The sequence below is a fragment of the Balaenoptera borealis genome (genome assembly GCF_965194805.1).
Source record: "Balaenoptera borealis genome assembly, chromosome: 8".
NCBI lineage: Eukaryota > Metazoa > Chordata > Mammalia > Artiodactyla > Balaenopteridae > Balaenoptera > Balaenoptera borealis.
Genome location: NC_138865.1, coordinates 110,008,325 through 110,034,831, shown reverse-complemented (window position 1 = coordinate 110,034,831; position 26,507 = coordinate 110,008,325). Strand labels below are relative to the sequence as shown.

General features: G+C 47.3%; 1 protein-coding gene across 3 annotated transcripts in view; it reads left to right on the top strand.

The window, feature by feature from the left end:
- Positions 1–4,976: 4,976 nt before the first annotated feature.
- Positions 4,977–26,507, top strand: part of TTLL11 (tubulin tyrosine ligase like 11) — a 257,240-nt gene continuing 235,709 nt past the window's right edge. For 2 of the 3 annotated variants that reach the window (XM_082402239.1, XM_082402238.1), the window contains exon 1: positions 4,977–13,842. In XM_082402239.1, the coding sequence (XP_082258365.1) occupies positions 13,201–13,842 (642 nt within the window). In that variant the 5' untranslated portion in view covers positions 4,977–13,200. Of the gene's footprint in view, positions 13,843–17,472; positions 17,490–26,507 lie in introns of those variants that run through there. The other variant, XM_082402241.1, reaches the window with a different exon arrangement.

Sequence of the window (26,507 nt, the reverse complement as noted above, 5' to 3'; positions counted from 1 at the left end):
GCCCGAGTGCTGGTGGGGTGGGGGTGGGGATGCGGAGGGGCCGGAAGATTGGTAGAGTCAGGCTGGAGGTATAGGCCCAAGAGCCAGACTGGCAGCTCTCCCCTTCACAGCTCCAAACTCCAGACGGAGCCCCAGGTCATAGCTGCCGAGATGAAGAAGGAGAAGGGTGGAGGAGGGCCACGCAAGATCAGCAGAAAGGCTGGACTGTGGCCTGTACACGTTGGTAGAGCAGCTAATGCTCCCCCGACCCAAAGCGTCACAGTGCGGCCCCTCTGTCTCCCGTGTTCTCTCCCCCCCACTAGCCTGTGAGCCCCAGAGCACGGGGGGGCCCGGGGATTCTGCTCAGGTTGCGCCCCCGGCTTCAAGCCCAGCATGCAGTAGGGAGTCAGCACAGCTTACTGAGCGAAAGAACGAACCAAAAGCCAAGAATGATGGACACCTGGAAAGCTGAGTGCCGGTGATGGGCCAGCATCCTTGGGTGGGAAGGACGGGTGGGGTGGTGGAGTCTGAGCCCTGCTCCTACGTGGGCCCCAGGGTGGCCCCTGGCCCAGGGCTGCTGCCACCAAGAGGAACTCCATCCTCCCTGCCAAATCTGACCTGGCCCTGACAACACGAGTAGCATATGAAGTGGGAATCAGGAACCAAGAGTATCCCCAACGGTCAGTATAATACAAATATTAATATGCCACTAAGTCACATTTGCAGGACACTTTGTATTTTATTGACATTTCCTCATTTGGTAAGAACTATTCAAGGTAGGCACGGTTGTTCCCACTTAACAGATGAAGGAACTGAGGCTCTGGGGATAACAGCTGTGATGGTGGAGCCCAGGCCTGTGGTGGCACAGAGTTGGCCCCAATCCGGGGGCCCCAATCCTCTTGCCAGGCCTGGGGCTTCCCTTCTCCCTGCTTCTGTGGCAGCTGTGGCCCGGGGCTCAGTCTTGGGTATTGGGTTTTTCTGGGTGGGGCTCTTTCTGCTGAGTTATTCCTGTGGACTCCAGCCAGGGGAGGGCTTGGGGCGGGCCAGGTGGCAGGAGTGGTGGCAGATGTGGCCAGTGGCATCAGACCAACTGAATTTGAACTTAGGCTCCACCGCTAACTGCGTGAGCCCAGGCAGGTTGTGCAACCCAGGCCGGCTGCAGGCCCCCCATCTGTCTGCTGGGGATGAGAACGGGGTCTCTGCCCTTTGCCCAGGCAGCTCCCTCCTCCAGGAACACCCTTCCCACCTTGCCCACCCGGGTGTGAGCTCAGATGCCAGTCCTGCGGGCAGCTTTTCCTGGCCGTCTTTTCAGACTGACCCCTCCCTCCCTCCCTGGTGTCCTGGAAATCCGTACTTCCTGTCCTCAGCTCTGTGGGGTTTGCAGTGTGCCAGGCACCGCGCTGGGCTCGGAGGGTGTGACACAGGGCCCTGTTCCCAGGAGCTTGCTCACACACCTCGGGGAGAGGCTGACATTAAAATGCAAGGTCAAGGGCTTCCCTGGTGATGCAGTTGGGAGTCCGCCTGCCAATGCAGGGGACAGGGGTTCGGGCCCTGGTCTGGGAGGATCTCACATGGGCCCGTGAGCCGCAGCTGCTGAGCCCGCGCGCCGCAGCTGCTGGGGCCTGTGCGCGTAGAGCCCGTGCTCCGCGACAGGAGAGGCCACCGCAGTGAGAGGCCTGCACACCACGGCGAAGAGCGACCCCCGCCCGCCGTGGCCGGAGACCCAGTGCAGCCAAAAATAAATAAATAAAATGCGTAAGTTTAAAAAAAGGGGGAGAAAAAAAATGCAAGGTCAAGTGTGACTAGGACGATGAGAGGGCCAGGGTGGGAGCCGCTCTGGGGTTCAGGGGCGGCTGCCCTGAGGAGGGGGCTTCTGTGAAGAGGCCTGGAGGATGAGTGGAGTTGGCCTGAGGAGGAAACTAGGTGTGCCAAGGCCTTGAGGTGAGAGAAAGAGCCCGCATGTGGGAAGAGCTGCGGCCTTAACGGGGGCTGGAGCCGAGTGAGGATGCCGAGGCGGGGGGTGGGGCCAGATTGCCCAGGGCGCGTGGCCACCCTCAGGTGCTCCTGCGGGCGTGGGGGTGGCCACGTGAGCTCGGGGTCCTCGATGCACAGTCCTCGCTCAGAAGCCACTTGAGGATTGGAAGCAGGCGGCAGCCCCAGGGCAGGGGCGGCTGGGCGTGGACGTGGGGCTGGGGTGCAGCCTTGCCAGCCACCGAGGCCACCACGATCCAGGTCTGATGGGTCCTGGACGAGACCCCCAGACCCGGCCACCGAGGGCCTCAGCGCAGAGGAAGCCCCGTTCACGCCCTGACCTTGGGAGGGAGGGGCAGCGTTGGCCAGGGTCCTTCTGAAAATGAGCCTGAAGCCTGGGATGGCAGGTGGGGCAGAGCAGGCTGCAGGGAGAGGGCTCGCCCGGCCCTGCCCAGTCCTTATTTTTGGAGGGTGAGGTGGGTAAGGTCCCCGCTGCGGTGTCACACGGGCCTGCACGGAGGTCCCAGCTGCTGCCGTGACTGGCTCTGAGACACTTGCCAAGTAAGTGGCTTAGCTTTCCTATTGGCAAAACGGGGATGGTCTCAGTGCCCACCTCCCAGGGCTCGAGGGAAGATTCAGTGACGTAGAGCAAGTCACGTAGTTCGCGCAGCACCTGGCATGTGGGAGGTGCTCAAAAAGTCACCTGTTGCTGTGACTCAGACACGGGTCTGCTCTCAGGAGCTCACGGCCTCTCCAGGGGAGGCTGCCCCGCCAGGAATAAGCCTGAAATCAGGGCAGAAGAGATGAGGGTGCACCCTTCTGACTTAGTGGATGTAGAGAGAGAAGAGGATGTGCAGGCAGGGTGGGCTTTCTGGAGGTGGCAGACTTGAAGCTCAGCCTTGAAGGACTGATGGGATTCCCACAGGCAGACACTGCTGGAGGCATCCCATGAGACCTGAACTGTGATCTCTGGGGGCCGATGTGTGCAAGAGGATTTGTCCGAGCCCCCAGCCAAGCCCCTCTCCCCTCTGCCCCTCCCGAGCCAGCCCCCCCCCAACAGGAGGAAGAGAGAAGGCTTGTCAGGCACAGGGGGCCACGTGGGGCGGTGCTTGGGGGGCACAGCGCGCCGTGTCCGTGGACATCAATACCGGGGTGGGTGGTGCAGAGCTGACGGGGAGGCGCCCCAGGTCGCCCCTGTCTGTAGGAGTCGGTGGGGAGGGGGCTTCTCCCCTCTGCTCTCAGCCTTCCCCCAACCCTGGCCCCCTCTCCCCTCCCTCCTGGCTCTTTCAGATTCTCCCTGGCCTGGAGCTGAATAGGCCTCCGCCAAGTCTTATTCTTGGGCCTTAACTCTGCTTCTGGGGTCTCACAAGCTAATAAAAGTGAGTAAAAGCAAATAGGTTACCCACCCAGTGAGTGGTTATCTTGGGCCTGGCCTCTTGGTAGGAATGCTACCTGGATTATCTGGTTTAATCCTCAACAATTTTCTCAGTCCCATTTTACAGGCAGAAAACTGAGGCTAGAAGATGCGTCTGTCCCCCTGCCCCTCGGCGTCCCTTTGGAGGTCGGCAGCCAGTGTTGAAGGCCCCCCACCTCCTCCAGACTCCTCAGCCACACCTGCTTTCCCCTCTCCTCCCATCCCGTCTCCCATGGGCTTTCCCAGCCCACCAGCGCCCACCCCCGCGGCCCCTGGGGTCCCCTCTCTCACACCCACCACCAAAGGGCTCCACTGGGAGAAGAAACACAGACCAGGAAAAGTTGAAGGCAGGGACAGTACTTGGCAACCCCGACATGCAGGCCTAACGTTGTTGTGACATAAGTGGAAATTTAGTCTGGGAGGCTTCTCGGCTGGCCCCCCTGACAATCCAAACTTAACCTGTCCCAGACTGACCCACTGTCGCCCCCCAAGCCCGGTTCTGCTTCTGGCCCATTTTAGTGAATGACACCTCCATTCCTGAGTGGGGCAGCCTGGGGTCAGCCTGGGACTCACCCCGATTTGCTTTCTCACTCGCCTCCCCAGTTTCCTCACAGACATCTCTAGGTCCGCCCCCTTCTCTCTGTCCCCACGGTTCCAAACTATGCCAACACTCGGAACAGTGCCTGGCATGTAGTAGGTGTTCAGTGAAAATTCCCTGAATGAATGAACAGGTTGGGGTCTCGCCAGCTGCCCGCAGACTCTCTCCCTCGAATCCATTCTCCACTCAGCAGCCAAAGTGACACGTGGGCCACGTCAGTCCAGCACCATCCTGCTCTGGTTCCGAACCCCCAGTGTCCTCCACCCCCCACTGAGTGCAGGATGGTGTTCACTCCCCCCTCCTGGCTCACAAGACCCTGAACAGCTGGCCATGTCCACCTCCCCAGCCTCCTCTCCCCACACTGTGTTATATATAGAGATGTTCCAGCCATGACATGGTGTGCGTAGGCAGCCGACAGCGCCAGGCTGTTCCATGCTTTTATCTTTGCACATGTTGAGCCCTCTAGCCGGAAGTCGTCCTGTACTCTGCCCTATCTGCCTGGTAAACTACCGGCTTCAGAAGCCGGACCCAGCAATCCCACTACTGGGCATATACCCTGAGAAAACCGTAATTCAAAAACAGTCATGTACCACAATGTTCACTGCAGCTCTATTTACAATAGCCAGGGCATGGAAGCAACCTAAGTGTCCATCGACAGATGAATGGATAAAGAAGATGTGGCACATATATACAATGGAATATTACTCAGCCATAAAAAGAAACGAAACTGAGTTATTTGTAGTGAGGTGAATGGACCTAGAGTCTGTCATACAGAGTGAAGTAAGTCAGAAAGAGAAAAACACATACCGTATGCTAACACATATATATGGAATCTAAAAAAAAAAATGGTCATGAAGAACCTAGGGGCAAGATGGGAATAAAGATGCAGACCTACTAGAGAATGGACTTGAGGACATGGGGAGGGGGACGGGTAAGCTGGGACAAAGTGAGAGAGTGGTAGTGTATATATGGACATATATACACTACCAAATGTAAAATAGATAGCTAGGTAAGCTGGGACAAAGTGAGAGAGTGGTAGTGTATATATGGACATATATACACTACCAAATGTAAAATAGATAGCTAGTGGGAAGCAGTCGCATAGCACAGGGAGATCAGCTCGGTGCTTTGTGACCAGCTAGAAGGGTGGGAGGGAGGGAGACACAAGAGGGAAGAGATATGGGGATACATGTATATGTATAACTGATTCACTTTGTTATAAAGCAGAAACTAACACACCATTGTAAAGCAATCATACTACAAGAAAAATGTTAAAAAAATAAATAAATAAAATAAATAAATAAAGTTCATCCTGGCGAACAGGCTCAACTTGACCACCTTGCATGCCTCCCTTGTACAGCGCTTCAAACTCTGCTGTCATGTATGGATGCGCCTGGCCCCTCAGTGCACGGGCTGCATCCCCAGGACCTTGTTTTATTCATCTGTGTGTGGAAGGAAGGAGTGAAGGAGGTTTCTCAGTGTCAGTTAAACCTGAGGCACAAAGGCAGCCAAGTCCAGGTACCTGAGCAGGCATCCTGTACATTGACCTCGACCACGAGAAATTCACTCTTCCAGCTATTCACTGATACATGATAAATGACCCTAAAGCAAAATTGCTTAAAATAATGGCAATTTATTGTTTTTCCTGGTCTGAGGGTTGACCGGGCTCTGCAAAGAAGTTCTTCTGCCCCGTGCAGTGTAGCTGAGGTCACTCAGTGGCTGCATTCAGCTGGGAGCTCAGCTGGCGCTGGGGCTTCTCATCCTTGGCGGTCTCTCCATGTGGCCTCTCATCACTCTACAGGGCATCTTGACAGCATGGCGCTGGCTTCCATCAGAGACCATTCCAGGGTGACCCGTCCTAGTGTGTAAGACCCTCTTAGGGGTCACATCACCCTTTCTAACATTTCATTGGCCAGAGCAGGTCATGTGTCCATTACTTGGGCTTCTTCATTGGGGTCATCCATGTAACTGTCCACCACGGTCATGCTTCCTTTTGTAGAAATGGCCCCAAGTACAACTGAGAACCCTCTCTACCTGTCAGTTCAAGGCAAGCTGAGTTAGTCGAAGACAGTTTGAAGTGGCTTCTGATCCTCTTCTTTTGAATCTAAGGCCTGACCAGAGTTGGGGCCTGTCCCATTCACCGAGGCTGGGTCTGCAGGTGAGGCCGTCAGGGAGACCCCCAGCCCCAACCTCTGTGTGGAGCGTCCACCTTACCCCTGGGAGCCTGGGTCTTTGAGAACAGCCCCCTCCCACGGGACACCTGTCGCTAAAGCCAGTAGAAAATGGAATGATACTCTTTGTTTACTGCCAGGATGGAGAACAGAAGGGGGTTCCCCTCAATGGAGGGCTTTGCTGCTTGGAGAGGGCAGGTAAGAAGAATCTTTCCCCTGCTTCTCCACTCCCCATCTGCCCCTTCCTCATTTCACTTTCTCTTTCCCCATTTCTGATTCAGGGACTTAGGCTAAATGACCTTTAAGATCCCTTCCAACGTCCCATGTTTATTCTTCCATCATCATCCATCCTTTTGGCATCAGGCTATTCTTTATTCATTGAGTGCCTAGCATGTACCTGGGCACTTTATCTGCCCTCGCCCTGAAGCCCCTGGAGGCCACTGAGCTACCTGAGTTTCACACACTGTTCTTTAAAGTGTGGTTCTGGGACCTGGGGCTCATCACCCTGGTCCCTATCTGAGGTGGTTGTCATGAGACAGTTCACTAAACATTTCCAGCTGTCCTCCCTTATCACATGGGAGGGCCGCCTGTCTTCTCTGACTCTGATGTTATGCTTACTCTGGTCAATGTGTATGAGCAGAACTGTCATGCATCACTTCCAAGTGAAGCTTTAAAAGCCAGTGTGTAAGTCACCATGTCCCCTTTCTTCCCACCCATGGTGGTCATAGAAGCACATGGTAAAATGGAGCTTCTGTTAGACTATGACCTTGAGCGATTACTATGTCCAGAGCCCCTGCCCTGGATATGTGGTGAGTGAGAAATAGGCTTTTCTGTTAAGTCACTGAGATTTGGGGAATGCTTGTCACTGCAGCATAACATAGCCTATGCTGACTGATACCTACACTCAGGTTCAACACAAGAGACCACAGGGCTGCTGCAGTCACTTGTCTAGCCCTCATAACCAGCCTTTTTGGAAAATGGCAAAATATTTTTCAAGCTCTTTCAAAATCCATTTGATAAATTCCATGGAAGTCAATATGGGTCTTGGTGGTTAATTGGTTATGGAGGGGTGGGGGAAATGGAGGAGCAAGCCTCCAAAAACAGAAGGAAATCCCCTCCCTTAATTCACCCCTAAACCAACCAGGAAAAGGATTTCTTCTCGCATTAGGCCACTTGGGAACATCAGGGATTTATTTTTCCCCTTCCTCTCTCCCACACTCCTTCCTTCCTCCCTCCCACACTCCTTCCTTCCTCCCTCCCTCCATCCCTCCCTTCCTTCCTTCCTTCCTTCCTTCTTTCCCTCCTTCCCTCCCTCCCTCCATTCTTTCTTATTTACTTTTCTTTCTTTTCTTTCGTCTTTTTTAAAACATTGCTTTCCAAAGTTGGGTTAAGATGGAATTCTTGGTAGTGTTTTTTTTTTCCTAGTACAACTCCACTGATACACTTCAACAGGCCCCACTTCCTGACCGGGGTGAGGCATCTTGATTGCATACAGATGATTGCTTTATAAAATATTTTAAAACCCTGACAGCTCTCCAAAAGAGAAGGCTGTTGTTAGAAGAGTGCAATGGCTTTCAATTTCTCTTGACCTTTAAGGAAAAGTAATTTGAAATGTGGTGTTTATTTTCTGCCTGCACCGAGCACTTGAAGAATGCAAGATGGCATCATGTTGTCAGATATGTTGTTTCCAGCTTAGAGCTTCACAAACCTGGCCGTTATTCTATTACCTGCAGATAGAATCTCCTCTTCTCCAGGGGGCTGGCATGAGAGTCCAACAAGGGAAGCAGGAAGTCCATTCTCTAGGTTTCACGCTGATGGCACCAATGCATGGTGCATGGAGCCGGGACCCCAAGACTCAGCATTTCCACACCATCTTCTTCACCAATTTATTAAAATGTCATACTTTTTATGAGCATCCTGGCCAACCTCCTCACTTGGCATGGGGCAAATGGAAACCTAGAGGGCACAAGGCCAGGCCAGGGCCTCTCAGTGTGTTAGGACCTACCAGGAGGTGACAGCATGATAGAATGGCGGAATACAAAGAACTCGGGCTTAGCGCTGGGTGCGCTGAACTTTGGACTTCAGCTCTGTCACTTACTCACTATGTGACTCTTGTCTCAGCTTCAGTTCCCTCACCTCTAAAATGGGAACCATAATGATCATCAACATTCATAGACCACTACGTGCAGGAACTCTATTTCAACTCATTTTTTACAACTGCACTCTGAGATAGGTTCTATTTTCACCCCACTTTTCAGATGAGGAAACTAGAGGCCAGAGGAGTTATAAGACTTGCCTGAGGTCACAAAGAAGAACACACACTCCAACCCAGCCATGTGGGGAAGATTGTACTTTTCTCCCTGGAGAGTTGCTTGGGAGAAGTAAAATGCTAGAATATGCAACAGGGCTTGACATACAGGTGTGCTCAGTGAGGAATGGCTATTATTGTCATTCAAAAAGATACCACCTATTTGAGAAACAGTTGACCCAGAACTGCACATGAAGCCTTTTGCTCACTCATTAAGAATCGTCACTCCAGGGACTCCAGTGCTCCCAGGTGCCCTATCACACCTTGTCTAAGAAGAGGAGATTTTGGATCTGAGCCTTAAGAATAAACAGCTCACTTGGCAGACAGGGCCAGTGGGAGGATGCACCAGGCAGAGCAAGCAACACTGGCAAAAGCCTACGAGGCGCAAAAGTGTGTGTGGTTGCAAGTAGAGCGGGGTGGGGGCTGCTGGGTTTTATTCAGATGCTTGTTGCCAGGAGACCTCCCCTGCCCCTCATCCTCCTTCAGCCTCTTCAAAAACTGGACCTCATGCGCCACCTGGTGGCGTCCTCTGATGCTAACAGGGCAGAAACTACCAACGGGAGTAAAAGCTGCCCATACCCCTGTCCCCTGTCCCTTCCTGTCCCTTCCTGTCCCTTTCCCCGGAAATGGACTTGCTATAAAAGTGACAGAACAACAATCAAGAAACATTTTTTTATTTAAAAATTACATTTTTCCAGTTATCAAAACAATGCATGGGCATTGTAGAAAATTGGGAAAATACAGAAAAGTTTAATAAAGAGGAAAATAGTCTCCCTCAATTCCATCACCCAGAGTAACCACTATTAATATACTGGCATATCTGAACCCAGAGATTTTCTCTGCATGTAATTTTCATGTAATCCACATATGCTGAGGATTAGTGTGTACCTATATTTAGGTATAAATACATATACATATATATGGACTCAGTTACGTTTAAACATACGTGGCTTATTTTTGTGAACAAAGGGCTTGGTGTGAGGGGTAGTGTGGGTGTTGGGAGCTGGGTGCTAGTGTCAGATCACCCTGAGTCTGAATCCTGTCTTTGCCTTTACAAGCTGTGTGACTCCAGCAAGTGACTTCTCTTCTCTGAGCAGCGATTTCCTTCACCATCTGTAAAATGTGGCGAATAACAGGACTTATCCCAGGGCCGCTGAGAAGCTTAAATGACACAACGTATGCAAAATGCTTAGTACAGTGCCTGGGGCAGAGAGGTTTCTCACTGATATTAGGTTACCACGGAAAGCTTAGTCTGCCTTTCTGATTCGTAGCAGAAACCTCTAGAAATGGGATGAACTTCTGGGTCCAAAGGTAGAACGAGCCTCCAGGTCGATACAGTTTGCCAAAACCAAGAGGGAAAATTTCAACCAAGATGGCATGTCTCCAGCACCACGGCTGTTCTCATTTGTCTCTATCTTCTTCCAGGTCCTGTTTATGCAGAACAGTCTTTAAGCATTGTTGATTACGATGCTTGCACCAGTTCGCTTAATGTTACATCACCAGGATACTGTTTATCCTAAGCGGCTAAAGCTGTCATTGACATGTGCTATAATTTGCATATGTATTTTCTTATTATTGAATATCTGAGCAGTTTAATTTTTCTTTCATTCATTCATTCATTCACTTGCTCATTTATTCATTAGTTTGTTCATTTATTCATTCATTAGCAAATTCATTCATTCATTCATTCAAGAAATGGTTATTGAGTGCCTACTGTCTACCAGGCACTGACTGGGTGTTGGGATATGGTCAACTAGAACAGGACAATCCTTACTTTTGGCACTTGGAATCTGGTGAGACAGACCGTTACAAGTAAACAAACAAGTAAAACTCTGACTATAAGCTGTGGTGAGTGTGTGAAGGAGAAGGAGAGACCTACTTCTTTATATATTTGTGTATTTTGGGAGGTGGTCCTGGTCCCTGATTCTCACCTGCTCTTTGCTCCTCAACAGCCGTAACTGAAGCTCCCTGTGAGGAGTCCCATGTGGGGTAGGATTTTCCACCGGCACATTTTAGAATTTCCTGAGAAGTCAGAGGTCAGCACAGCATTCAAAGACCTGACAGGGAGCTCCAATGGGCCTTGCCTCCTGTTCACCCTTCCTCTAAGGCTTGTGTTTCCACCAGTCTAGTCTGCTAGAAAAGGCTTATGATTATCCCCCCTTTTTTACAGGACTAATAAATTTTATTTTTTCTTCCAGTTTTACTGAGATATAACTGACATAAGCAGTGTATAAGTTTAAGGTGTGTACAACTTAATGATCTGATTTACATACATCACAAAGTGATGATCACAGTAAGTTTACTGAACATCCATCATCCTATATAGGTACAAAATTAAAGAAATAGAAAAAAAATTTTTTTCTTGTGATGAGAACTCAGGATTTACCCTCTTAACAACTTTCATATATAACATACAGCGGTGTTAATTATATTTGTCACGTTGAACGTTACATCCGTAGTACTTATTTATCTTATAATGGAAGTTTGTATCTTTTGACTGCCTTCATCCAATTTCCCCTCCGCCAAACCCTTTACCTCTCCCCCCTCCCACCTCTGGTAACTACAAATCTGTCCTCTTTTTCTATGAATTTGTTTGTTTATGAAGTATAATTGAATTACAACACTATGTTAGTTCCTGGTACACAACTTAGTGGTTTGATATTTCTATACATTTCAAGCTGATCACCATAATATATCCCCTTCTTAAATTTACTTGTACTGTACCTTTTCCTCACCTCCCTCTCAGGACAGGGCTTCCATCAGCCCTGGGAGCCTTTGAACCAATCAGCAAAGGTGCTCCTTTCTGGTGGACAAAGCCTCAATGGGTGAGGCTAGGCAGGCAGAGTACAAGTTGGATTTCAGGCCCTTTCAGGCCCCATGGGTGACCTGCATGACCGTACACGCTGCCGTGCCCACAGCCTCTGGAATGACCACCCCACCTACTTTCTTTCTTTTTTTTTTTAAATAAATTTATTTATTTATTTTATTTTTGGCTGCTTCGGGTCTTTGTTGCTATGCGCGGGCTTTCTCTAGTTGTGGCGAGTGGGGGCTACTCTTCGTTGTGGTGCGCGGGCTTCTCACTGCGGTGGCTTCTCTTGTTGCGGAGCACTGGCTCTAGGCGCACGGGCTTCAGTAGCTGTGGAGCACAGGCTCAGCAGTTGTGGCTCGCAGGCTCTAAAGCGCAGGCTCAGTATCTGTGGCACACGGGCTTAGTTGCTCCGCAGCATGTGGGATCTTCCCGGACCAGGGCTCAAACCCATGTCCCCTGCATTGGCAGGCGGATTCTTAACCACTGAGCCATGAGGGAAGTCCCCCACCTACTTTCTAACTAGCTGATTCTTACTCCATCTTGAAGACTCAGTTTATATTCTATCTCATATATGAAGTTTTATCTAGCTTTATAATTTACAGTAAATCGTCCATTCGTGGAACTCCTAATTTTTCTTTTTACTCTTTGCCTCATTTGATACTTAACTGCATACTGCTTTGTGATTCCTCTCGTTTTCCTCTCTTGTATCATTATTTCATCTGCAGAGGGTGGCAAAGTTCACCGGTGTGGGCTGTCACAGCTACTGTCCTCAGTGTGGGGTGCTGCTCTATCCTCCCAACCCCATTCCCTGAAAAATCAAGTGTGGTTCCCTAAGGTGAGAAGGGAAAGCCCTCTCCTTGGGTTGGCTTTAAAAATATATGGCAACCCAAAAGAATAGAGAGCAGGGACTCAAATAGGTATTTGTGTACTCATGTTCATAGCTGCATCATTCACAATAGCCAACAGGTGGAAACAACCCAAATGTCCATTGTCAGATGAACGGATAAATACAATGTGGTCCATTCACACCATGGAACACTATTCTGCCCTACAAAGGAATGAAATTCTGATAATGCTACAACATGGATGAACCATGAAGGCATTAGGCTGAGTGAATAAGCTAGATACAAAGGGACAAATATTGTATGATTCCACTTCTATGAGGTAATTAATCCAATTCATATAGACAGAAAGGAGAACGGGTAGTTCACGGGCTGGGGGAGGGTGGTCGTGAGTTAAGAGTTTAATGGGTACAGAGTTTCAGTTTGAGAAGATAAAGTTCAGGAGATGAATGGTGGTGATGGTTGCACAACAATGCGAATGTATTAACGCCATTGAAGTCTATACCTAAAAATGGTTAAAATGATACATTTTATGTTATGTGTATCTTACCGTAATTTTTTAAAATGACAATATGAAAAGGGTTGGTTAATGTCCTCAACTCAACCGCGAATCTGCAGGCTTCTCCACGGCCTCCCTATGCCATTGGGAGCTCCCTGAGAACAGGGAAACGTGTCTCCCCTCTCAGTCTGGGGCTCTCCCAGGACCAGAAAGGGATTTCTTCAAACGGGGAGCTAATCCTTGAGAGCTTGGACTTGTCATGTCCATCATCAGACTGAGGTGCTTCCTGATGGTGGAGTTGCCTAGAACGGGTGACGCTGTGCCTCCTCCATCAGACCGGGAGTTATTCCAGTGAGTGTGTACGGGGTGGGGGAAAGTGGGCTTCGTGTTTGAAATTGTTGTCTCTCCGGCCCAGCCCCTGGGCTCAGGAGCCCCGCAAGCGCCCAACGGCTTTCTGCTCTCAAGCTCACCTCCAGCCTCTCCCCTCCAAGTTCCGCGGGCTCAGAACGCCGGCGGGTTCTCCGGTTGGGCGGGCAGAGGCCGCTTCCGCCCTCTTCCAAGATGGCCGCCTCGTCTGCGACAGGCACGGTCACGTGAGCACCCTCGCCTATGAGGTCGCCGGGGCTGGGTCGGCGATTGTCCCTTCCCGGGCCCCGTCCCGAGTCGGCGACTGCCGTTGTCAACCGGGGCCTGAGAGATCATGGCAACGGGCTCGGGCGGGGAGCGCGTGGCAGCTGCGGCAGCGGCGGCAGTTTGGTCGCGGGCCGGGGCGGCGGAGCGGCGGCGGCGGCAGCACTGGCGCTGGCACCGGCCCTGAGCACCATGCTGCGGGGCAGACCCGAGAGGGAGCTGGCGGCCTGGTTGGAGGCGGAGGCCGTGGGCGCGGCCAAAGCGCATGCGGCGAAGGAGCAGGTCCGCGTGGACCCGGGCGCTGCCGGGGAGCCGGAGCGCAAGGCTGGGGAGGAGCAGCCCAAGGAGCCGGCCCCGGCGCAGCCCCGCGCGGCCGAGGAGGGCGACGCCCGCGTCCCACCGCGGCCGCCGCCCACGCTTCCCATGTACCAGGCGAAGCCGGCGTCGGCGCAGGGCCTCTCCCCGCACGGGAAGTCCAGGAGCAAGAGCCGTAGCTGCAAGCGGAGCTCGGACCGGTCCGAGGAGTACTGCTCTCCGCGGCCTGTCACCGTGGACAGCTCCAAGGCCAGGACCTCCCTGGACGCCCTGAAGATCAGCATTCGCCAGCTCAAGTGGAAGGAGGTGAGGCCCGGCCCGGCCGCGTGGGCACAGGGGGGTGGACTGGACGACCTCAGAGGAGACGGACGGCCCAGGCCAGGTCTGAGGGCCGAGCGCCTGCTGTGCGCCACGCTTGTCAGCCGCAGACTGCTCATCCTTCAAAGCCTAGCCCCCAAGTCACTTCTTCAAGACGGCTCTAGACCCCTCCAGGTCAAGTTAGCCACTCCCTCCTCTGGCTCCCCTGCAGCTCCCCTCCAGCTCCATGGTCTCCAGCCATCAGCGCTGGCCTCCCCACATGGTAGATATTTGTTTATATGTCTGCCTCCTCCACCAGCTTGTGAGTCCCCGGAGGCCTGGATCCTCTCTCTCTCTCTCTCTTTCACTTCTTCCTTAAGTTATATTTGTTTAGCATTTACTGGGTGACCCTTGGGGCGGTTGAACCGTTTGTACTTTGGAGGCAGGCGGACTAGGGTCTTAGCACCCTGCCACTTAGCTCTGTGACCTTGAGCAAGTTGCTTCACCTCTTCAGCCTATTTCCTTCTCTATAAAGTGAGACTAATAAAACCTATCTCATAGTTTTCTTAGTATTAGAAGACTCACCGCTTATTGTAGTGTAGCCCAAGTGTGCAATAAATGGTAACTAATCTTACCACCTACTCCTCTCTCTCTTCCACCATCACATCACCATTAGCATCACTGTCATCAGTATAGGCACTGTGTTTTATGTTTCAGGGCTTGGCTTATAGCAGGTGTCAGGAAGTGGTGGGTGAACGGGTGAATGAAGGAATGGGTTATTTGTCCCTGAACTCATTTTAGACCTGGTGGGGGCTGGGATGAAGCACCAGTGACATCCAGAGATATCTGTTGCAGTTGGCGGAGTGGATAAAGCCATTTGACTTTATTTGCAGCACCTAAGGTTATTTAATGTGCTTTTGGGAGTGTCAGGATTGTGGTTTGGGGTAGTTGAATTTGGAGGCTTGAACCCAGATGGTCTGCTGATGGGACAGGATCTGTAGCAGGCAACACGAGGACGCAGGTCCTTAGCCCTGGGTCTTAGCTATGGTAGAAGTTCAGGAATGGTTTAATGAAGTTGGAACATGCAGAGAGATGGCCACAGAAAGGTATGATGAGGTCAGAGGGTTGATACCCCAGCAGAAGGGGTCGTGTGGTTTGGAGGGCAGTCAAGAATCAGGCAGGGCAGACATCCAAGTAGGGAGGTGTTAGCCATTGGGAAGTCTGATTCCAGGGGTCAGGGCCCCCCAGCCTTGGGGCTTGGGGTTCAGGGGAGGACTTTGATGCCTATGAAACCTGGAGAAAGTGAGGGAGGCTCCCAGTACTAGGTGTCTGGGTTTCGGACAGGGTCCCAGGTCCAGACCAGAGATATGAGGACCAGAACAAGATAAACCTGGAGAGCCTGTCAGTACTATAGTCCTAATGAAGGGAGGATCCAGGAACTGAGACCAGGCCACAGAATTAAGGAAGACTGATTGGCCCAAGCCTGCGCTTAGCTTAGCCCTGGGGAGGAGGGAGACGCGAAACTGGCCAGATCTCAAGTGATGGAGCCACACGGACTCAGAAATCAGCCATCACACATGCTGGGCCAACTTCATTCACTCATTCCGTAAGTGTGCATAGTGTCCACTATGGATGCTGGCCCTGCGAATCAAAGATGCTTAAGGTGTAACCCTTGCCTCAAGGACCTCCAAGTTCAGTAGGAGGTAAGACACAAGTAAAGAAATCATTGCAGTAGTTACAGGGCCTTTGCTGCTGCTTCCTGAAATGCTCTTTTCCCAGCTGTTGGCATGGCTTACTCTGTTACTTCAGATCTCTGATCAAATGCCACTTCCTTGGAGAGGCCTTCCCCCAAGATCCCTCCACTCTTTTTAATTTTTTTTTTCATAGTACTGAACTCTAGTGACATTATATTTTGTATTGTTTATTGTCTGTTTCCCTCAGTAGAATGTAAGCTCCATGAGGGCAGAGGCTTTTGTTTTATTTACTGCTGTATCCTCAGGTGCTTGGCACATAGAGGTGCTCAATAAATATTTGTTGACTGGATGAACACCTTATGTGATGAGCATTTCTCTCTCTGTGTAAAGGCGTACATGCTATAGGAGATAGAGGGGGGCCATGTCAGGGCCATGGACTGGAGGAGAGAGCCCTGAGCTGAGTTCTGAGTGCTGAGAATGAGTTGGCATTATTTAGGGGTCGTCGACTTTGGATCCCTGGCTGAGGGAGTGGGATGGACCAAGCAGAGGTGCATTTGGGGCTTCGCAGGTAGTTCAGTAGGGTTGAGTCATAGAGTGGGGGGCAGAATGGTGAGAGAGGGGGCAGGAGGGGTGAGCAGGGGTCAGATCATGTGCTATACTGTGGAATGTGGATTCTTTTGGAAGCCTACATGAGCCACTACAGAATCTTAAGCGTCTTCTGTTTATCTGCTGTGCTACTTTGGCAAGTGAGTTAAATTCTTTAGGCCTCAGTTTGCCTGTCTGTAAAATGGGGTTGGGTCAGTGGTTCCCAGTCTCCTTACTGCTGTAGCCACATAATGGTAATGTGAGTCTATGTGTGGCCCTTGCACAGGTGAACCCGGTGGGGTGAGCAGTTTACAGGGCGCTACCTCCAGCCCCAGTCCTGCCTGTTCTGCTCAGAAAGCATGTTGGCATGTAAGTGGAGATGCTCATTCTAGTATATTTTAAAACATAATTCACTCACAACAAGACTTTACTATTAGACATGTGATTATTTACATAGTCACGCTTCCCTATTCGTCTGTGAGGTCCCGAGGACAGGAGTGGTGTCTGACTTGTGTCCCTGATGCCCAGCAGATGGCGGGTGATCCATAAATGAATGAATGAATGACTTGCAACAGAGCTCACATCTCATCTTGATGCCATAGAATGTGGAGTTTGAAAAGTGCCAGACTGGGTAAACTTTGAAGTTCCTTCCAGCTTTAAACAATGGTCATGGTATTCTTAGTACCTACCACAAAATTGGCTGCACGACAAGTAACATATATATAAACTGGATACTAACAAAATGTAAACACAGCCTCCCCAGGCCTCAGTTTCCCCATCTGTTACAGGGGTGCTGTTGGAAAAGGTCACCTCTAACGCTCAGCACTGATATTCTAGGAGCAGGAAGTCTGCTGGGGGCTGGGTTGCAAGGAACTGAGCTGCAGTGTCCCTAGTATGTCATGCTGTGCTGTCACTGCAGGATTTGGGAGTCCCTAGCTGGCTGGCTTTGGCAGGGGTTGGGCAGCAGCCCAGGCAAGAAATAAGGTTATGAGCACCAACCGGTGTGAAAGCTCTGTGTCTCCTTTTGCGAGTGAGTGGTGAGGGGCTCCACCATCGGGCTATTCAGCAGGGCAGCGCTGAGCCAGCATGGGCGTTCAGACGTTTGCTCAGCCACAGGGCACAGTCTCCCTTCTTTCTCCGCTTTTCTCTTTTCTGCACACACTTAACGGCAATAACGATATCAGTGATAATGAACAGCAGCTATGCTGGAGCCTTCCACAGCTCTTCCCCCGTGCCAGGCACTCTTCTAAGTGCTTTACATATAGCCAAGGAGTTGATTCTCCCAACAACCAATAAAGTAAATGCCCTTTTGTCTCCATTTTACACAGGAGGAAATCGAAGTACACAGAAGTTAACGTATCCAAGGTCCGACAGCTGGTAAGGGGCAGAGCTAGCATTTGAAACAGGTTTCCACTTGAAACCAGCCTCCCATTCTGTGCCCTTCCCACTGCTCCCTGCTGGCTGATACTGGCGGACCCTGGGTCAGGGGTGGCATAGACATGAAAGGGAGTCCCTCCTTGCCCTCCAGGGATAGACGTGCATATAGACAATTGCGGTCCAGCCTGGGAGTTGAGTGGGTAAATGGCATTCCATACAGAATAGGAGCAAAGGCAGGGAGATCCGGGTTTATATGCAGGATGGGGTGATGGTGGCTTAGAGAGCGCGTGGAGAGCAGAGAGAGATGAAGAAGGAGCCAGGTTGGAGGACGTCGAAGGCCATGCTGAGAGGCTTGCACTTCTGGCTGAATATAACCTCAGATTCTTGCCATATATAGACCGAGCTTCCCTTGCCCACTCTGTCAGTCTCAAGGGCCCCATGCCAACTCTCTGAAATGATTCAGTTGTCAGTTGTAACTCCAGTCAGGTCTAATGCAATGGTGCCCACCATGCTAAATTTGTTTCTCAAAGGACAATTCACAAATGTTAGCTCTGTAAACTTGTAGGTAAGACGAAAGTTTATTCTAGAAGAGCAAAATCATGTTTATAGAGTCACCGTGAAGTTGCAACGTGAGAGGGATGGTTCCTGGCTCATAGTAGATGTTCAATAAACATTTACGGAATTGTATGGTCCTCTTCTAATCGTGTGAGCCTCTCTCCCCGTCTCCTGTATATTTTTGCAATTCTGACACCCTCATTAGAGAAAACCTTAGGGAAAAGACACCATGGAGGATAGATGCCACTGTTGTTGTGAGCTGCCCTCCTTGGAGATGTCAGTTGTGTATATGTGCGTAGTGGTGCCATGGGCATCAGCTAACGTGAACGAGGGCGCTGAGAGATTTGATAGAGGGACCTTTGTTGGTAATAGTTGGCATAAGCCCCATCCCAAGATCTATTACAGTGTGAACTCTTTGTTTGAGAGTGTCCAAATCAAGTGCTGTTTTCTGAAATGTATCCAGCCTTTCTTCAGAACATATATATATATACTTATGCTATCATCCTATTTATAACTTGTACTATGTTAGTTACTGTTTATGAAATATCGTATTATGTGCTAGGCATCATTCTAAGTGCTTTATACTCATTAAAACTTGTGTAAAATGTTTATTATGGATTATTTTATTTAATCCTCACAGCAACCCTCTGAAGTGGATCCCCTTATCATTTCCAATTTACAGATGAGGAAACTGAGGTTGAGAGGAGATTAGTTCAGGGTTGAGCCCAAGTTCACACAGGTAACAAGTGGCCGAGCCGTCCAGGGCCTGTGCTTGTAGCCAGTATGCAATCCTATACTGTCTTCTTTGCTAATCCTTTGCTAAAATCCACCCTGCAAGGAGTTACTCTATTTTCATTATTCCCAGATAACAATTGAAGAAACTGAGTTGGGCACAGCAAGAAAGTGGGAGGGTCAGGGTTCAAACAGTCTGTCTTGTTCCCAAGCCCACTTTTCAGTATGTTTTATCATCCTCCACTTCTTAGCCCTCCCATTCCTCATCTGACTCATAACTCTGAAATGGCAGTGGTGTCACTTAGAACCAGGAGGGTGATATTGCAAACAGGACTTAAAGTAAAGCACATTGAAATATATCCTGCCTGGCAGAGGGAGCATTTGGTGTCTGCACCTTGCAAATCCTATCTCATTGCTGCCCACGAGGGAGAAGAGATTCTGGTGCATTTGACTTGCCGAGTGGCCTTGCTCCTCTGCAGGATGTGAGCCTGCTGCATGAACTGCTGTGTCTCAGACTCTTTGTGGAAGAAGGCAGATTAGAAAATGAAGAATTGGGTAGTTTAACATTCCTCCCTTTCTCACTTTAATGATAGTCATCGCGATTTACTTTCCATGTTTTGAAAACAGCATTACATTGAGGGATGGTTTATAGCCTACTCCATCGAATGTTCGCCTTCAGTAGACACGTTATTTTAATGCCTAGTCTACTAGAATTTTTCCTTTGCAAGTTAAGCTTGTCACACCATAAAAATCACAATTCACTGCCACTCTTATATAATATATATAATAGCTTCATGAATCCACACTAATGCCTTACAGAGTCCTTTAAAAGACAGTAAATTCCAGGAGCTCATATTCAAGTTCTATAACTACTACAAATAAAAATTTTGGTTTTTAAGCAGGTGTTAAAATTGTTAGAGCAGTTTTCTGTGTTATATAAACATGCCCTCTGTTGTAAATAGCCTTGATTTTCTTAGCATTCTGGATTCTGGTTTTGTATCAGCAGAAGTTGAGTGCAAAAATTCAATCATACATTTTCTTTTTCTTTTAAATCTGTTCCTTGAAAAGAACATATTGTAAAAGTAATCGGCCACTCTTTTAAGTGGCTTCTCTAAAGGGAAAGTATTGTGTTCTGGAGCTAGTGTGGACTTTGAATTCAGACAGATGAGTTAAAAATCCTTGCCACTAATTACTCGTGTGACCAAGCCAGTTGGGTACTGCATACAGAACCACTCTGAGCGTCGATCCTTCAACTGTATCGGTGGGCTAGTGATGCTTCTCTTGTGGAATTCTTGTGAGATTAAATGAGGGGATGTATGTAAATTGCCTTAACCCAATGCTTGGCACATTGTATTCAGTTAAGGTTACTTCTCCTTCTATTGGGTAACTATAGACAAGGGTTATTTGATCTATATATATTTTTAAGCTAGAAAACAACTAGTATAGAGTTTCATCTGTGTATATAGGTTACTGGTTAAATAGACATGACCAGCTCATTTGAATCATTTAACAAATACTTTGAGACCTACTTTGTGCCAGGCTATATTTGGGTTCTTGGGATACAGCAGATAACAAAAGCACCCAGAGACCTCTGCAGGGTAAGGGAGAGTTACATTTTTTGCATGAATGTCAATGTGATGTAGTTTAGGTTTAAAATTTTTTAAATAACACTGATTTAAAGTTCTTTTCTTTTAAAATCAATTATACTTTTAAGGTTTCATGAGTTCAATTGAATTTTTTAAAATTTATTTATTTAAGTTTTAAATTTATTTTTGGCTGCCTTGGGTCTTCGTTGCTATGCGCGGGCTTTCTCTAGTTGTGGCCAGAGGGGTCTACTCTTCGTTGTGGTGCGTGGGCTTCTCATTGCGGTGGCTTCTCTTGTTGCGGAGCATTGGCTCTAGGCACACGAGCTTCAGTAGTTGTGGCACATGGGCTCAGTAGTTGTGGCTCTCGGGCTCTAGAGCGCAGGCTCAGTAGTTGTGGCGCATGGGCTTAGTTGCTCCGCAGCATGTGGGATCTTCCCGGACCAGGGATCGAATCTGTGTCTCCTGCATTGGCAGGTGGATTCTTAACCACTGCGCCACCAGGGAAGCCCCTTAATTGAATTTTTTAAAGCCTCTATTCTGGACCTGGTGCCTGTCTCATCATACTCTGGTATATTAACTATATATGTCACCATGGGAAACTTATTTTAGCTATTCAAGTGACATCAGTACTTAACTTTTGTGTTCATAAAACAAATAAGGAGGTTGTTGATGTGAATGTATCCGTTAGCTGTATAGAAGAGAAGCAGATTCCCTGGGCTGACTCCTTACTTTCATCCCTAAGCGGCCCTCCCCACTGACCCTGGAAAGTCCATACCAGGCATGGGTTTGAATCTTGGCTCTGTGACCCTGGACAAGTTCCTTTACCTCTCTGAGCCAAAGGTTCCTCATCTCTAAGAATGAGCATAAAAACATGGTAGGCTTGTGAGGATTAATTCTGAAAATCTTTGAAGTGCCTGGTGCTTTAAAGTAAGAATACCTGTTGGTTTGGCTTTCCCTCTGATGAATTTCTATGACATCTTAATTCAATTTTATAATAGAAAATTGATTGGTGTGAACAGGCAAATAACCTTGCTGTTGCTTTAATCAGTTTGGAACCCCTCCTTTCCATGTGGCTGCTCCTCCACGGCCCAGTCACTCCCTGAGATCCCTCCACGAAGGCTGTGCTTTTGTCAGAGAGAACGATGATCTTGTTTCTCTATTCCAGATGGACCAACATCTCTCCTTCTGCATCACCTCAAATCGGGCCCTGCCTTAACAGCTGCCTCGGCCGCCATTTGTGTACCTGTTTGTTTCTCTGGGTGTTTTGGAACAGTTATCTAGTAATTTTTATAAATGCTCCCTAAGTCCTGGCAGGCATTGCTGACAGCTCCTTCTCTTCCCCCATCTGCTTCTGTGTCATCTGAGTAAAACCTTCGCATCCTTATTGGAGCTGGAAGAATAGGGCGGTTTGTCTCGCGTGCTGTCATCCCTAAGTATAGTGTTACTTTTCAAAGAAGCCCTTCAGTCCCTCTGCCTAGAACTCTTACAAAGGCCAGTTTTCATATTTTGTTCGTTATGGTCACAGGGGGATTTTATTTCTCTTTGTGTCAGAACTGTGGTTATTGGAATTTTAAAAAGCAACAATGTAAAAATTTCTGGACATCTTAGATTATTTACAAATACCTTTTGTTCAAATTCCAAAAACAATATATGCTTATGAAAATTTATACAATTCCCAAGTATGTAAACTCAAACCCCAAAGTCCCCTCGACCCCATTCCCTGCCCTGCCCCTCTCCCATTCTCATTTTCCTCTTAGGGTAACCCCAAGACTACAGTTTGGTATGTATCTTTCCAGATTTTTTTTTTTTCTTATTCCTGTATGTATCAGGACCACTAAATTGTGCTGGAGTATCAAACAACCACAAACTATCAGTGGCTTACTACAACAAAAGTTTCTTTCTTGCTCCCACCTAGGGGGTTGATGAGATTTGGTATGGGGGTGGGGCGAGAAGGGGCTCCCGCCATCTTGGTTATTCAGAGACCCAGGCTTCCAGCTCAGCACCTGCTTCAGTGAGTCACTGAGAGGAAGGGAACATGATAAATTCTGCACAGGCTTTTAAGCCTTCTACCCCGAGGTGATTCTGCTTACATTTCATTTGTCAAAGCAAGATACATAGCATGGTGAACTTCAGAGGGGCTGGGGCATGCAGTCCTACCGTGAGAGTGCAAAGAGGAGAATCAGAACATCCTGCTGATGACCACCAACTACACATCATATGTAGAGATACAAGAGATACATATATAGTATAGAAATAGAAATAGAAACAATTTTCATTTTATTTTAAATGCTGACATTGTACAATATTTATGGTATTTGGCAAGTTTTTCTTTAGCAATACCACATGGACATCTTTCTCTGTTAGTACATACGGATTCATTGCATTTTAATAACAACCAAAGAGTCCATTCGATGGATGTACCACCATACAATGTATTGATGGATGTGTTTCCATATTTTTTGTTTGCTGTTACAAAGAATGGTGCAGTAAACATCACTGTGTACAAATGCTTCTGTAGGATAAATTCCTAGGAATTGTTGGGTCAGAGGATACGTGTACTTTGTATTTTGATAGTTACTGTCAAGTTGCCGCCAGCAGTGTTTGAAAGTGCTCGTCCATGCATATCCTTTCCAATACTGTGTATTATTAATCTTCTAAATCTTTGCCAAACTGATAGGTAAAAATATGTGCTTTTAATTTACAGTTTTGTAATTGTCATCAGGGTTTGGCTTTTTGTATACGTTTTTTAGTCATTTGTACTGCTTCATCTGTGAAATGCCTAAATGTCGTTTTGTTCATTTATCTTTTGGGTTGTTTATGTTTACATTTTGTTTGTTTGTTTTTCTTATTGGTTTGTAAATATTATGGGTAGTTACTTTTTGTCTCATTTGTGTTGTAAATCTTTTCCCCCTGTTGATATTTAAACATCTAATAATCATTTGCCTTGTATGATCTACATTATTATAATTTAAAACATTTTTTTTCTTGCTACTTACTAAAAGCAGTCTTTATTTATTATTGACTTAGCTTAAGAGGGCAGAAGAAACATGCAATTCTGTCTTCAGGTACTATTAAACTCCTAGAGAATTAAGAGGCAGTGTGGAGGGCCTTAGAGTCTTACATTTCCAGGAACTAGACATTTTATGTGGAACTGTCACATGTATTTATCTAAGTTGACTTTTACATTGTGCAGTAAGCATGGTAGACCTTATTATTTCTGTTTTACAGATGTCAGTGTGGTGTGGAGTTAGATTTGGGTATGAATCCCCACCACTATTTGTTCTGTCACACGGGGCATCGTGATACTTGTTTTTTAGGGTTGGTGTCCCATTTTAATAACATATGTAACCTGTATTCCAAAGTGAGAATGCACTAAGTGTGTGGTCTGTTTCAACTCTCCCACCATTCAAAGTTGTTAAGTGACACACAGCTCAGAACTCGAGGGTGGTGTCCTGGCTCTCAGGCCAGGTCTTGTTACAGTGGATCATACTGTTTCTCTAAGTAGAGTATGATTTCCTGGCTCTTAGAAATAAGACCACTGGAAATTAGTGTTTACTGAAGGCATTCAGTGCAGGACTGGGCTTTGAGCCTGGCTGTTAGTTTTATTTAAAACCACATTTAGGGCTTCCCTGGTGGCGCAGTGGTTGAGAATCTGCCTGCCAACGCAGGGGACACGGGTTCGAGCCCTGGTCTGGGAAGATCCCACATGCCGCGGAGCAACTGGGCCCGTGAGCCACAATTACTGAGCCTGCGCGTCTGGAGCCTGTGCTCCGCAACAAGAGAGGCCGCGATAGTGAGAGGCCCGCGCAGCGTGATGAAGATTGGCCCCCGCTTGCCACAACTAGAGAAAACTCTAGCACAGAAACGAAGACCCAACACAGCCATAAATTAATTAATTAATTAATTAAAAAAAAAAAACAAAAAAACCCACATTCATCACTTATGTAAATAATCCTTGGAGACTTCCCTGGTGGCACAGTGGTTAAGAATCCACCTGCCAATGCAGGGGACACAGGTTTGATCCCTGGTCTGGGAAGATCCCACGTGCCACGGAGCAACTAAGCCCATGCGCCACAACTACTGAGCCTGCGCTCTAGAGCCCGTGAGCCAGAACTACTGAGCCCGCGTACCACAACTACTGAGCCCGTGTGCCACAACTACTGAGCCCGTGTGCCACAACTACTAAGCCCGCGCGCCTAGAGCCCGTGCTCCACAACAAGAGAAGCCACCGCAATGAGAAGCTGGCACACTGCATAGAAGAGTAGCCCTTGTTCACTGCAACCAGAGAAACCCTGCATGCAGCAACGAAGACCCAATGCAGCCATAAATAAATAAATAAATAAATAAATAAATAAATAAATAAACACACCTATTTAAAAAAATAATAATCCTTGTACATTGTTTAAAATATTAAAATTTTGCAAAAAATAGAAAAACCCATTTGTAATCCCACCACTGAGATGCAATGACTGTTTTTTTAAAGGTTTTAATATTTAAATAAAAACCCAATTAAACAATGAAACATTATTATTAGTAACTAAAAACAATTCAAACCCCTAAATATTTATAGTGCTTGTTTTGCAGTGGTGGGATTCTCTTTTTTTTTTTTTTTTTAATCAGAGTATTTTATTTTTAAGTTGAAGTATAGTTGATTTACAATATTAATTTCAGGTGTACATCATAGTGATTCAGTATTGCAATGACTATTTTTATTTTGAAGGATTTCATTTCAGTATTTCTTCTAGGCATAAATTTTTATATTTTACAAAGCTGATATAATTTGTTATGTTAACATTAATGCCCACATTATAATTTAAACATTTCTTACACTATACAAATTTTTCATAAATGTCATTTTAATTGCTGCAAAATATCTCAGCGAAATATTTTTCATTATTTTCATATTATTAAATGTTTAGATTGATTCACCTATGAAAAAAATTTGTGGTTTACTTTTTTCCCTATATTTCACATTGATTTAAGACAACTTTCCAGAAATGAAATAATTAGGTTAAAGGGCATATACATTTTAGGGCTTTGGAATGTATTGCCAAATTGCTTTCCAAAAAAGTTGTAGCAGTTAATATGCAACAGTGTATGAGAGTTCCTGTAAGTGCTTGCTTTTGAAGAATATCATGACAAATATTGGAGAAGAGAGTGAAATAAATGAATCTTCTCTCTGTCTTTACCAAATCTAATTCTAATAATCAGTGCCTAGCTCAGAGCAGGGCATTTTGACATGGCTATTTTGGTGTAGTCATCACATCTAAATTGAAATAGCCATATCAAAATGTGAGCCACTTTTGAATTTTCAAATAATGTATTCAGTGGACATGTTTGAGTTTCTCCCCATCATCGACCCTTTCCCTGCATCTGATTCCTTACCCCATCCCTGTTCTTCTATAGATGAAGTAAGACTTAAGCATTTTATGTACAGTTGAGCAAAGAAACTGCTGGAAGTCTCAATAGGTTATTTCTTAGATTTTGTCAAAAATATCTCGTATGAGAAAAGGATACATTAAGAGCTGTGTTCAAATGTCATATGCCATCATTAACCATTAGAGAAGTGAATATCAAAACCACACTGAAATACCACTTTGTACCCACTAGGATGTCTATAATAAAAAAGACAGATAACAAGTGTTGGTGAGAATGTGGAGAAATTGGAACCTTCATACTGGTAGGAAAGTAAAATGGTGCAGCCATTTGAAAAACAGTTTGGCAGTTCCTCAAAATGCTAAACACAGAATTACCCCATGCCAGCAATTCACTCCTAGGTATACACCCAAGAGAACTGAAAACATAGGTCTACACAAAAACTTGTACACTAATGTTTATAGCATCGTTATTCACAATAGACAAAAAGTGGGAACAACCAAAGGTCTATCAGCTGAAGGATAAATAAAATGTGGAATATCCATACAGTGGAATAGTATGTGGCCATAAAAAGGAATGAAATACTGGTACATGCTACAACATGGATGAGCCTTATAAGCATGTTATGTGAAAGAAGCCAGGCACAAAAGACCATATTTTATGTGATTCCATTTATATGAACTGTTGAGAATAGGAAAATCTATAAAGACACAAAGTAGATTAGTGGCTGCCTAGAGCTGGGGGTGAGGGAGGCTTTTGATGGGAGAAG